This window comes from Andrena cerasifolii, chromosome 15 (genome assembly GCF_050908995.1).
Source record: "Andrena cerasifolii isolate SP2316 chromosome 15, iyAndCera1_principal, whole genome shotgun sequence".
Taxonomy (NCBI): Eukaryota; Metazoa; Arthropoda; class Insecta; order Hymenoptera; family Andrenidae; genus Andrena; species Andrena cerasifolii.
This window is the reverse complement of record NC_135132.1, coordinates 2,553,500-2,568,236: the sequence shown is the minus strand read 5'-3', so window position 1 is coordinate 2,568,236 and position 14,737 is coordinate 2,553,500. Positions and strand designations below refer to the sequence as shown.

Genomic DNA, 14,737 nt, shown 5'->3' with positions numbered 1-14,737 from the left:
AAAAATGCGTCGAAATTGAAAGATTAATATTTTTCCAATGAGGATTCGTTTTTGAAAAATAGGTATACCTATGGAAATAACTCAAATCCGATTGCACGTAACTAAACATTAACGAAATATGGTAAATTGCGGATGGAATACATCCTTGTGCAAAAATAAGTGCCTGGAAATCGGTTTCATCATCGAAACTGATTTTTATGGAAACAAAGTTTTGTTTAGGAACGATTATTCTACAATTTCGACTTATTTTTACACAGAGATATATTTCACCCGCAATTGTGCCATATTTACTCGTGTCATATTTGTATTCAAGTATATTCGAATAATTCCGAGAGTATACCTAGGTATCTTTAAAAAATGAAGACTCGAGCGAAAGGAAGTTCATTTCATACATTCGACTTACTTTATCGTGTAGAATCATCCCTTTCTGATAAGTTGCATCAGAAATTTTGGCTCATTCTTTAGAAACAGGCATGGGTCTAATCGTAATTATTTTATTAATTGTTTACGGTTGGAAGTTGGATTTTTCACCTTTTGCAGATCCGCATCCGCTCCCGAGCTACCGCCATGGAGCGTGGCACAAACATCATCAAGTACTAAAAACAGTCCAGGTGGACGCTTCCCTTCGAGAAGTTCCACGACAATCGCGTTATTGAAATATTCTATCGGAGTCCATTGTATATTTTCCGACACGTATTCCTCCTGAAACCCACAAACCATTTTATCATAAGTATAAAAAATAATAAATGATTCATACGTTAAGGGGGTGTTCTGGTCTGACGGGCAAAAAAAAATTGATTTTTTTTTTAATTTTCTACGGGTACATTATATGGGTAATACGTGCGCAAAAGGATTTTTTCCAATTCGTATTATCTGCAGAGCTACAGTGTTGCAGAATAGGTAGGTATACAGCGCCCTCACTGAGCGGGACGGGCGACGCGTAACAGTTTTGTTCCTGCAACTGTATTTCGGCAAAGTTTCGGCGGACGGTTTTTTTCTGGGGGTGGAGAAGGGGGGGTGAATTTCTGTGTTTTTTAAAACACAAAAATTGACCATTTGATTACAAAGAGACCTTTACTCTCCTAGGTCACCTTTCTGTCTAAGTTGTTCGCAAAACTTTAAACGCGTTTTTTTCGAATCCATGGTTTTCGAATCGGTGACCATGATATTTCAGGATCGGCTGGACCAACTCAGTCCAAGTTTTGCATATATTATCAGCACACATGTGGCTATCGTCCCTACCGGAATTGTGATAAAATATATTGTTTTTAAACTTTCACAGATTTTTAAAGTTGAAAAATTGTGCGAAAATCGAAACTTAATTTTCAAACCGCTGCCATTCGCTTAAATTTCAATATTTTTTTTATCATTCTGGTAGGGACGATAGCCATAGGCATACAGATAAAGAATCTCTTTTCATTTTTTGTTGTAAGTCACTAGAACGAGCCCAATCATGGCCGCAGTGACCCCATGTCATTTTTTTTCACCATTACTTTAAAGCAGTCAACTGCGTTTGATTTTAATTTTTTTCTGTTGACAAAATTTGTAAAGATAGTTGAAACATCAATAAACATGTAGCAATAAACTAAATAATAATAAAATTGATGGGTTCTTTGTAAAAAAAATCCGAAATCAAGCGACGAAAACCCCTCGTCAGACCAGAATACCCCCTTAATTCGAATTATTTTAAATCGAAACAACGATAAATATAGTTTTCTACAGTGTTCCAATATCGTTTATCAAAAAAACAACTAACTTTCGATAGGCATTGTATAAGAATTGACTAAATAGTTTATTTATGATACTTCATCTCTTTGCTTGTCGAATTGAATATTTTCTCTTACTACATAATGTAAATTAGAAATCTGAGAGAAAAGAGGCTCACTAGTAAAAGCGGCATTAAATTGGCAGCCTGGTAAATAAACTGGACCCATCGCCAATCAAGTCTCAGAATAAACAAGCGCTTCATAGTAACGTAATTTTTACATTTCATTCGATTCATTTGTTGCTGCTAACTAAGTAGTTACGGTGACGATTCTCAAGAGCAAACGTTCTTTGGAAGCCTTTCTCACGAATAAGAATGATTATCAGCTTTGTATGAACGAAATCTTCAGGAAAAGAAGGCATTCTAATGAAACAATTACGTAAAAAATGACGTTGGAAGACGCGTTTGATCGCACGCCAACTATGCGCGCGCTGCTCATGCGAAAATAATTCCTACACTACTAAGCTAGAGAGGGAAGGCATAACATGATTATGGCCACTTGCAAAATCGCTTTCTATTTCAGTTGGATAAAGTTTCATACAAACAGCTTACAAGAGAAGTTCGGCAACTCGAAAATTCAAGAAAATCTGAAACTTTGCAGAAATGTAGCTCAAGTGATGCTAATAACATAACTATTTTTTCATTCAGCAATAAAACAGTCCTAAGGGTGAAAACACCCCCTCGAAGAAATTGTGAGTTTTCAGATTAAACTGTAAAAGATAAAAAAAGTTAAATACAAAGTTCTAAGGATTTTTATGAGGGTTTAAGTTTTTTTTTCAATATTTATTCCCCCCATTTTTTATTCGACAATTCTTTATCACCATATTGTAGGATATCAGAAGTCATAAAACTTTGATTTGAACTTTTTTTTCGAAATCTTTTACGATTTCGGAGATATTCACAATAATATGACAACTCACAATTTCTTTGAAGGGGATGTTTTCAGCCTTAGGATGATTTTATTGCCGAATCAACCAATAGTTACGTTATTAGGATCACTTGAGCTGCGTTTTTGCAATTTCAGATTTTCTTGAATTTTCGAGTTGCCGAAATAACGAATTTTCCTGTTAGAAGCCAAATGACAAGGCCCAAAAATGAAGCCCTTTTGGCCACTTTTTGGTCCCACGATTTTGGAACGGAATTTTGTGCCATATGATACCTTATGATGAGACATCAATCACAACAAATTTTCGAGTTGAGGTGACGATTAGTTTCTGAGATATGGGAGGTCAAAGAAGTGAAAATTCGTTAAGGCGTCATCCCATACGCTTCGATGTACGAACTTCTACGTCAGTCTGATAATTTAAACAATTATTTCCAGTGGTTTCGCTGACTGCTAACTATGAATTTGAACTTAGATTTTCAAAATTCACAATGGCCGATTCAACATGGTGGGCGATATATTAAAAAAGCACCCACTACATAGAAATTTGTAGTTCTTAATTTTTATTTTTTTTTTTTGTGAATTTTGAAAATCTAAGTTCAAATTCGTTGTTAGCAGTCAGCAAAACCCCTGGAAATAATTGTTTAAATTATCGGACCGACATAAAAGTCCGTACATCGAAGCGTATGGGATGACTCCTTAACGAATTTTCACTTCTTTGACCTCCCATATCTCAAAAACTAATCGTCACCTTAACTTGAAAATTTGTTGCGATTGATGTCTCATCATAAGGTATCATATGGCACAAAATTAAGTTCCAAAATCGTGGGACCAAAAGGAGGCTATTTTTTGGGTCACTCTTTGAATCTTGTATTATATCGGCTGTGCCAAAGTGTACCTAAAATATAGAACATTAAAGCATAATGCATATGAAAAACTTCACATGTCTAAGAGCAAATATAGAAATTTTAATTTTCGTTAGTGTTAAAAAGCTTAAATGGCGCAAGTTTGAGCTAAATACCAAACTTTGTAGTCAGTCGAGCCTTTTCGAGCAACCGCTTTTACCGGGAAAGTTTTATCCGTTTTTTATTATTTTATGTAATAATTTATGAATATATATCAGGCGATCACTATATAATCACATCTTGCAAGGTTTTATTCAATATACGCAACACGATTTTCGTCAACGACCATACCACGCTGGAAAAACACCAGTTCTCGTCTGATCACTGAAGTTAAGCGGCATTGGGCGTGGTTAGTACTTGGATGGGTGACCGCTTGGGAATACCGCGTGTCGTTGGCAAATTTTTTTCCCCTTTTATTTTTCCTTATAATTACGGTTTAAAAAAATTTTTTCTCACAATAATACGGAACCGAGTGATTTTGAATATTTTGCATGGTGCAAATCATTGTGCAAATAAAATAGTATACAGTAATATTAAATTATGAACATATAAGACAGCAGCGCGCACCGTTTCGTACATTAATTAAAATACAAAATGTAATACATATTTAAAACATGAAATCGAAACTTTTATTTGATAATCCTAAACAAAGTTGTTGGAGAAGAAAAGGAAACACACTGTAATGGGCGCTGCCATCTAGTGGCAGCGCCGAGTAATCCTTAGGTTAGATTTGCTTTCTTCTATGGCTGCCAGTTACTGCGTACATTTTTGTTCTTGGTGCCTTCGATTATTACTTTTGTACAAAGATATTTTCTTTCGAAATATACATTTAACTCCATCAAAAGTAAGTCACAACGGCCGTTGAAAACCGTTGCAAACTGTACAATGTTTATGCCGCGTATCGATTATTTTTAACTATTTCAAGAAGAGCACTTATATTAATGAACACTTTTCATGTTACAAAATAATGGTATGCATAATTGTTTGAGTTTCATATTTTTTTTTTTCATTATGATTTTGTAAAAGCTATGTTTATGCTTATATAAAATAATCTGCAGCCGTAATACTAGTGTAAAATCGATTGCAGAACAGCCTTGGAACCGATATATGTAGAACCGAAAAAATAACGGTTCTACAATCGATGTAATATCGGTTCTAGAACCGTAACCGAAACCGATATAGTCAGAATATCGGTTCTTCATAACTGTTTGATGGAGAACCGATATATAACAGTTTGAAACAGTTATTTCTAGAACCGTTTCAAGCCCTGATGAAAACATTTAATAAATACCGTTTTCATTAACCAATTTTCATTATAATTTAAAAAGTTCTGGACCTAGAACCTTAAGTATACGGTTTGGGACAGGTTTGAACGAAACAATGTCACCTCGACTAATAAAAATTGAAATTTCTATAATCTGTCACTCTCATTTCTAATCTATTTTCATTTTTTTCTCAATAATTAAGAAGTGTTGCAATGAGGTCTAGAGCAGGGTAGGGTGGGGCTGAAAGTCCCGTTTTTCGTATAAACCTATGTAAAATTTAGTAATAACAATCTAAATATATATGATGTTATTTTGTATAAACTATAACTATTATGCTTTACTTCTACGAAGTTCATTTGTTGATACTGTTATTTTTTGTTGAGTTACGCCACAAAATGTTTGTCAATTCAAAATGCACTTGTTGTTCCATGCGCGAGGCAAGTAAATATGAGTAAATACTCGATACTTTCGTTTCGAAACCGAGTTTAGTATCGATACCTACGGTTGCGCCACCTACGTGGTATCGGGAAAAAAGTACTCGTATCAGATTTATTCTTTGCTGGATTTATATGTCAAATAAATGTTAGTTAATAAAATACTATTTTCCCTTTCTCTTTTCTGCATTCTTTTAGTATGTCACACATACCACACCCCTATATGGCGTGCGTATCTTTGGTTTTCGATAGGAGCAGAAGGCGGACAGGCATGGGGTCGTAAATATGAACCGAAGGTTTCGTGGCCTTGATGTTTGGCAGGCGACGAAACCTCCCCTTTTTCGTGACTCGTAGGTACGCGTTTCCTTCGGACTCGGAAGGAATGCAATCGTTAACCGGCCATTCGGTTGCTTGTGATCGTTTTGAGCGGTACTGCTTTGTGTCCGCTCGCCACTTTAACACAGACGGTTGCGTGTTGCATCTTTTCTAATAAATATTACTTTGTTGAGTTTACTCAGACGTCGACTTTATTATAACCCTCACATCTCCCACCTCATCTATATATCTTATTATATGCTACTTCTCTTATTTCCATGCCGCGAGACGACTCTGTATATTTTTTTTCTCTTCCGTTATATAGGGTAGATGTCCCAATTACCGTGCTTTGACGCCGACTTGCTCGCGAAGGAATTAATTACTGACTTCTCTTACTTTAATTTTGCTTGGTGAAAATTTATATTGGTGTTTTGAAATTTTCTCTTTATTCAGGTATTTTTTTCGGGTTGAAAATGTCAAATTTTCATATTTTTTTTAATTGAAATAAAAATACACGTTTTTGTGCCAATTACCGTGCCCTGAAAAATGCGTTGTCCCTATTCCCGTGTCCCCCATTGTCGTACCTTTTTTCTAAATAGCGTTCCCGCAGTTAGGTTATGTCTTTTAACTTTGAACTGTTCAAAACATTTCTTTGCTCTACGAGAGGTGTTTTTATGTAATTTTAATATGGCCTTTTTATTACAAAAGCAAAATATGCAAATACAAATTTCTGTTCACCCGTTCTGAGAAACGAAAGTAAGGTTAGGTTTAGCAGTTACAGAGGGAGCCAGTGGGCTTCGAGGGGCACGGTGATAGGGACAAGCGTTAAATTCCTGTCCCAATTACCGGATTCACTTTAAAAATACGAAAACGTTTCATAAGTGGTCATTTTGCTATTTTTTCATAAAATTTGAACCTTTTATGATATAATAAACACTTTACATAAGTGCAAATCATGATAATTATCAATTTATTCACTTCTGCAAAGTACATGTTCCTTACTGTTTCCGGTAAGCATTTAGGTAGGCTATGCTGTAATTGTTTAAAAATGCAACCTTTTCGATTGTAACACATACAGTAATAGTTTAACTTAATTAAAAAAGTTTCTTTCCTTATTTTTTTATGCGAGTTTTTTTGTACGGCTTCTTTAAGCATAAAGGCACGGTAATAGAGACAGGACACGGTAATCGGGACATCTATCCTAGATTAATTATTATAAACTGCCTCTTACATACTTACTTATATGCTTCGTTGTAACTAAAGGGTACTCTCCATTAAATAAAAGTAAAATAAAATACGTTTTCCTTAATAAAATATATTAATAAAAAAGAACTCCGTGCTAATTTTCATTCGATACAAGTAGGTATCGATACTTTTGATTCGATACTGAGTAGATATCGGTACTTTCTTTCGAGACTAGTTGTGAGTAAAAGTATCGATACCTTGATGGTATCGGTTCATCCCCCTAGCTGTAGGGTTCGCGGCAATAAGACGATACAGGTATATACCATTCCATATAAGAGTAGACCTACGCCCCCACCGATTTGCAACCGATCTGCGTAGCTCCCACTACTATTGCCTGTACACGCGATTGGTCGTAGCGGTTTCTCTGCCAGTTTCCTACTAATCAACAGCCTCCTCAGAGTCATCTTTGCGCGGAACGAGTCTACTCTTAAGTGAAATTCAGTATAGGGTCGAATTACTCGAATTAGTAGCGACTTGACAACGAGGGGAGTCTTGGCCGATCCCGCCAATCCCAGGCGCAGCTCTGGTCATTCGGCCCGCGAGCTTACAAACAATCGGAGAACGGTGGTTCCCCCTCAGGGCTGATCGCGCCGTACAGCGCAACCGCACCTCTTTCTACAGGGTAGGGTAATGCTGTCCAGCGTAGGGGCCACTCATGCGCCAGTTTCCCCGTCCAACCTTCCTTTCACGCAGCGTGCCTTCGTCGTCAAGGAAACTGCGCGACACTACAGAGGCGACCATAACAGGCTTAAGGTGAACTCCAACGGCACGTGGCTCGGCGAATCTGCTTGTCGAGCGCGAGTTCTCGGGGCGACAAAGCACGGGAAGCCCAGGCCAAGTCAAGCAAGCACGAGACCACGGATCGGCGGGCTTAAGCTACACTGATGGAGGGGGAAACACTTACAGGAGCGGTGTTGGTAATGTATGCGTAAGACGCCACGATTGGAGACGAACCAACACCAACGCCAAGTGAGTGACGCCGCGGCCAACCAGCGTCGACAACATATTTCCCAGTGACGTTGGTTGGCCATGGTGTCGGTTCGCATTGGCGCCACTTGGTGTTTCCCCCTCCATCAGCGTAGCTTAAGCCCGCCGATCCCTGCACGAGACCGAGCCCGGTAACTAGTGCTCGTCCAGCAGACTCACCGAGCCACGCGCCGTTGGAGTTCACCTTAAAAGTGTTCTGTTGACACGCGAAACATGGTTACTTTGCTGCTGGTAGGGTTATACATATATTAGAGGTGTGCGGGTACCCGACTTTTCGGGCTCGGGTCGGGTCGGGTAAAGTCGGGCGGGCCCGGACGGGGGCCCGGGACAGACGGGCCCACGGGTAGTCCGACTGTGTCGTGTAGCCCGATTATTTCGGTAATGTGGTGTTTGATAAGTTGATATACGTATTCAGCTTCTTTAAACAACCGAGTAGTCGACAAGCATGTACAAAATCTTTACCTATATGAAACTTCAGAATAAGATAATTTTCACGTGAAAAATAATGCTTCTAACGGGTTTATTCAAAATGAACTTCATTTGATACAACCTGTATATTAATTTTGTATAAGGTGCATAAGTTGAATTTTTACTTAAGGAGGATTTTGAACAAATCCGTTAGAAGCATTATTTTTTCACGGGAAAATTATCGTATTCTGAAGTTTCATATAGGTAAAGAGTTTTGTACATGCTTGTCGAGTACTCGGTTGTTCAAAAACGCTGAATACGTATATCAACTTATCAAACACCGCATTACCCGAAATAATCGAGCTACCCGACACAGTCGGACTACCCGTGGGCCCGTCTGTCCCGGGCCCCCGTCCGGGCCCGCCCGACTTTACCCGACCCGACCCGACCGCTCGGGTACCCGACACATTTGATTACCCGCGCATCCCTAACATATATACAGGCCGAGGCTCCCTAATACAGAGATGTAGGTACAAACAAACAAGTAAACACATGTAAACTCCGGAGTTTACCATTAACCACCTTTCGCCACTCAGCCTGCGTTGCCATGCATATGAACACTAGTTCATGTTACGTTCTGTACATGTGATTCCATCTATTAGATAGAAAGTTCAATCTATTGCAAGATCAACAATTCTTACAATTTTGAAAAATCCTGCGAGATACACATACATATCACTAAAGACTATAACATATCCAAGTTTCCGCAAAATCCGGAATGTTACTCCAAGAAGTGTCCAATTTGCGTGGAAGGGTCCCGATAACGATTACAGATCAAAATAGTGAGCTCGCGCTCCCGCGGGAGCGGCAGGTGATGCGTTAATCAATCTCATGTTTCAGTTTCGTATGACTTATATAGCTGAAAAAATGTAATGATCCTAATTATCTTATTATGCACTGTTTTTGTAATAAATATGTATTTAATGTACACATCGTATGAATGAATTCCGAAAGCAGCTCTGAATGTAACTCGGATTAAAAGAGAATTACGTTCTACATGCAATATAATTAAATATGGAATACTAAATCTGTAAAACGATGAAGAGCCTTCGTTATAATATGATCGTGTGCGTTATCTATGTGTACCAACACATAGATAACTTCACACAGTTTCCTTGTTTGACTTCGGTAATATGTTTGTTCAAATCTCTCACGATCCACATCGATAAAGTACGCAGTTCCGCTCCGAATCTCGCCTGAACGATCCGCTCGCGACAAAAGGTGGTTTCAGAGGTGAACGATTTCGTCATCTTGCAGCTCTCTCGTTTTTTTTTACGCGGTCTAGTTACAGCGAGCATCGAGAGGTGACGGCAAAAGTGGTACAATTCTTTCGTTTTAGCCTGTGCTCCGGGTAACGATTCTATTTCATGTTAATGACGACCTCCTTACCAGGTTCTTGGCCCGCAAACACCACAAACGCACTGTCCATTTCCTCCATTCTCATATCTTTTGGAACAACATAAGCACGAAACCTTCTGGATTTGAATTTTCTGCAATGTACCCTCAATATCGTTACTGGTAACCTTTCATTTGTAAATTCGGTTAAATGTCAGAAGCACGAGCTTCGTGCATATGTAGACTTCCGAAATAATTATGTAAGTAGTGCAGGCATAACTAAAGTGGCTAGATATGCTCTGTTCCAATGCGGGACAAGCAAGCAAGCAAGCAAAAAGAAAGGGTTAACAGATCCGTGAGGAGATCTTTTCCGTAGTTTATTTTAATAAATGCTTTAGCATTTACAATTTATTTATAAATACATACTTGTGATTATAAAGTAATACATTCAAACGAAATTAAAAATATTTTTTTCACAAGAAAAAAAGTAGAGGAAACAGTAACTTTATGCCACTGCGAAAATGTGAAAGGTTACGTGCCCAATCCGGGTCACTTTGCGGGACACTTTTCAATGCGGGACAAAGGGCTCAAATGAGGGACGTCTGGCCACTTTAGGCGTAACCAAATATATTAAAATTTTAGAAAGTCTAGGAATCCGCTACCCTCCAGAAATTGGATTCCAGATATTCAAATTTTCAGTTCCAGTCAAAGCTTCAAATAAAAAAAATTAGACTAAATCAATTAAATTACTAAATTTGACCACCCCCACTTTAGGGAATAAACTAAATTTTAGAAAGTCTAGGAATCCGCTACCCTCGAGAAATTGGATTCCAGATTTTCAAATTTTCAGTTCCAGTCAAAGCTTCAAATAAAAAAAATTAGACTAAATCAATTAAATTACTAAATTTGACCACCCCCACTTTAGGGAATAAACTAAATTTTAGAAAGTCTAGGAATCCGCTACCCTCCAGAAATCGGATTCCAGATTTTTAAATTTTTTAATTTTATTATTAATTTTTAATCTATGCTTATAATTAGAGTACATTTTATATTGTATTAAAACACCCAGAAAAACTATATATATATAGCTATATAGACCTGATCTGTATAAAACTAGCACATTTTTAAGTAAAAAGTTTTACAATTTGACAGTTTTAGACAGTAAAATAAATTCAATAATTAAAAGCAACTTTCCTAAAGGTACATAATCAATTCGCCGTTATAACCTCACTTCGAAATGCTGTGTACACGTATTTACATATGCATACAAGCTGAGTAATTTCATTCATATAGGCAAAACAAAATCCGTCAAGATTACCAAGGCTTTTGAACGCGTAACTGAAGGTGACTTAAATTAAATATTATCAGAAGCTGCGACTAAAATTTTCCATAGTTTTGAAAGTCAATTCACGAGCGTCATAAATAACGCAGGTGATGAAATATCTATGAGAAAATTAGCAGAAGATGCTGTATACAGAGCATTAAGTTATATTTTTAAAAACTCAGAAGCTATCTGAAGCTAATAGAAGGTGTTATTTTTGGCCAATCAGAAGGAATTTTAAAACATGGGTACATGTTAAAACAGACCTGCACAGCTAAGCTGTGGTAGAGCACTAAAAAGGTGAGTATGCGCATCCGCCATATTGGGTCCTCTGAAGAGAGAAAATTATTGAGTACCCGCCTTTTTAAGAATTGTCAGATTCACTTTATAAACAAAATATGCGTTGCTGATATTGATACATGGTAGCACGAAACATTATTAGAGTATTTTCTTACATTTAAGATTATATTTGGATTATAAAGCGAATTTGACAATACTCAAAAAGGCGGGTACTCAATAAATTTCTCTCTCTCTCTAGAGGACCCAATATGGCGGATGCGCATACTCACCTCTTTAGTGCTCTAGACCAGCGGCCATGGCCGTGATGGAAACACCGGTTCCCGTAAGATCACCGAAGTTAAACATCACGGGGCGGCGTACTGGGGAAAGATGGGTGACCATCACCTGTCTCCCGGTGCGTCGCTGCTGCTGGGTCCCGAAGGAGAGAGGAGGGAAAAAGGAAAAATGACTATCGTTCGTTGGGCAATATAAGCGAAATGCTTGAAACGCCATCCTGTGTGTTAGAAACACACAGGAAAACAAAAAATACAAATACAAATACAAATACAAATACAAATACAAATAGTGCTCTAGCTGTGAGCTGTTCCCCCACCCTGTGGCCACTAGCTACCGTAGTACGCGTGTTTACCGTAAGGTGGATTGCTGACGTTCAGCGGCACTCTCGGCCAGCAGAACGTATTAAATCGAAATGGGGTGAAATCATAGACATAGGAATGTAGGGACGTAGGAATAGTTGCAGGGGGTGATCTCCTTGCGGGAGGGGCGACGAGGTAACATACGCCTTCTTTCTATTGGGCTGTTGCTTCGCTCAAGCGCAGTGATGCGTGATGATGAACGTTTGTCGCGTCACAAGCGGGGATAGTGGCAGCCATATTTAAAGCGTTTCTCGTAGTATGATATGCAGTGCATATTCACCTCATATATTTTAATAATTATAGTTGCATATTTCTCTTCAATTTTCATTATTTTTACAATTTATATTCGTGAATAATCACTCCGTTAGTATATATTTACAATTAGACGTCTCTATGTACTAATCTGTAGCAAACACTTTTTCATAATTAGCGGTACGGAGCATGCGTAGAATGCAACCAATCAAATCTAGGCAGATGTAGGTACCCCCCCCCCCATACGTATCACTCCCCTCCCCTAAAATCGCAACTATTCCTCCGTCCCTATATTCCTATGTCCATGGGTGAAATGCAACGAGTCATTGAGACGTCGACAGCTAATTTTCTTTTTGAAAAGTATTGTAATTTTTAGATATCTTACCGTTACAAGGAAACAACTGCATTTTGTCGCATTTATATACATATAATATGGATTAGGGTTTACAATACGATTCCAACATAGCCTGTTATAAAAGGAAAAACATTTAACTTATTGCTGAAATTCCCAGTATGATGTATGTTTATTATATATAATTATTACCCCTATGTACTCCTTTATTTAAAAAAATATTGTCAAATAATAATTCTATACGTGGTGTATGTCAATATTTTTTAAACCTGTATCAGTGACTCTGTAAACATGTTGAGGAAGTTAAAAAACGTTCAGGAAATAGTAAAACAAATTTCCGTACACATCTAGTTTCTCGCTACACACCATACATCTGAGCAACGCTGGTTGCTAGCTTCAATGGGCCTCAGACTCCTCACTCACGAACACTCCCCACCACGGCACTGTTGCTCATGAAGGCGTGGTTTAGCGCTTACTTCGCTCTTTCCCCACCGCTCTCGAACATTTTTTGCCCGGCGGGCATTCTGCCGTTCAGGACTGTGTTAGAAGATAAGAGTGGAAAGCATTTCAATACTGGGAAACTATCAAGGAAATAGGTGTAGTTGTAAATGAAGGAATAGTCAATCACAAGAATAGTGGAAAACTTGGCTACCAACTTCCTTTTGCCTTTGAAAAAGAACATGGTATAAAACATCCACTGACTGTATTAAAAAGACAACAGTTTACTTCACAAGCTTACTTCACAAGTGTTTGATCTACATATTTTTCTATCCGGAGATACCACTGAAATACTGACAGAAATAGAAGTATACGCAGGCATTCAATTTTTCGTTTCTAGTATTCAAATATTTCGCTCTGTTTTTCATATTTGAATGTCTACATATAATATTCCACGAAGACTTTTGAATGTCGGTATTTGTATCATATAATAAACATCCTTCACCTACTAACCGAAAATTTACTCTATTCGATTCCCACTTGTCCCATTTTTGAAGATTAAGAACTGTACTTTACGTTACGTATAACTATATTCCATAAATGCTACGAAAAGATCAATAAAATTAAATGGAATAAATTTAATCTTTGTGCAAATTTCACACTTTTGTGGAGGCCACTGTATGAAAGGAAAAGAAGCTTGTCGTTCGACGTTGCATGTATTGCTAAACGCACGATTTATTTGCTAGAGTCGACCATAACTGGAGGCTGCATGTACCGCGTGTAAGCGACAACAACTGTACCGCCCGTCTACATTTGGAATGACCCGCATCCATATTTCTGTACTTTCCGACGATGAAAGGAAAAATGCCGTAGTAAGGTTACGAATGTAGTTTCTCGTTGTTTCCAGTGTCCATACAAAGACGAAACGAGCGCAAAAGTCATGGATGCCAGTGTAGGCCGTGAGAAACGGTTTAACGTAATGATACAAAAATGTCGCGTCAGTCTTAAAGAGGGCGAGTATAAAATAGCGTAGTTTCACCGAATAATGATGCCAATTTATTGTTGCAGGATCATTCTTATTTCTTGGTAATAATGCCCGTGAAGATTATTTTACCGTAAATAATATAGGTAAACATGTTGTTTAGGGCACCCACCTCCAATGGCCTTGCCCTTGACATATGTTGTCAAGGTCACCCTCTTCAGTGATCATCGGATTAAGGTGACCATTTTTTCTTGGGGTTTCCGAGGACATGAGATTTTCCTTTAGAGACCACCTCTGGGCTCTAGTGCTCGTAGACCAGGGTACACTGTTGCCAAGTTAATAGAATTTTAATAGCAAACTCGTGGCTTCGGTTTCATATTGATCATTTTGTAACATTAAAGAAGAAATATCGATTCGGGGACGATTACCGAAAATCGGGGACAAGTGATTACCTTAAACTCAGAATTGGGGGCAAAAATTGCCGAGGACACAAATCGTGCTCCGGAGACTGTCCCCGAGAATCAGGGACGAATGATCACCTTACTTCAGATGGTTTTACCCGTCGCTCGTCGTTTGTTAAAAACTGGGATTGGTAGTTCGTTGGAGCTAGACGTGTTTAGAGCTTCGTGAGGCCGGGGAATGGTCAACTGGGAAAGGACCGCAATGAGTCCTCCTTAGACCTTCGTGGGTGACGGTTGTGCCCTCCTAAGGCCCACGATCTTCCGTTCCTTCTACCTTAACGAATTGCAGAAATTCTTATTTCTCAAACTTTCGCTGAATTATGAGTGTCTTTATGCAGTCAAAATAAGTGAATTAACAGTTTCTACAGAAGCTCTCCCGACCCAGCGAATGTAG

The 14,737-nt window shown here is 38.3% G+C and overlaps 2 protein-coding genes and 1 non-coding gene across 3 annotated transcripts in view; 2 read left to right on the top strand and 1 right to left on the bottom strand.

Moving 5' to 3' along the window:
* LOC143377167 (unconventional myosin-Ie) overlaps positions 1 to 14,737 on the bottom strand; it is a 130,567-nt gene that overhangs the window by 16,658 nt on the left and 99,172 nt on the right. Inside the window, exon 11 of the mRNA XM_076828184.1 lies at positions 532 to 702. Within this exon, the coding sequence (XP_076684299.1) occupies positions 532 to 702 (171 nt within the window). The remainder of the gene's footprint in view (positions 1 to 531; positions 703 to 14,737) is intronic.
* Positions 1 to 14,737, top strand: part of LOC143377215 (uncharacterized) — a 69,263-nt gene that overhangs the window by 11,719 nt on the left and 42,807 nt on the right. The window lies entirely within an intron of this gene.
* LOC143377423 (5S ribosomal RNA) lies at positions 3,831 to 3,951 on the top strand. The gene has a single exon (XR_013087330.1). It is a non-coding gene; the product is annotated as a 5S ribosomal RNA (ribosomal RNA).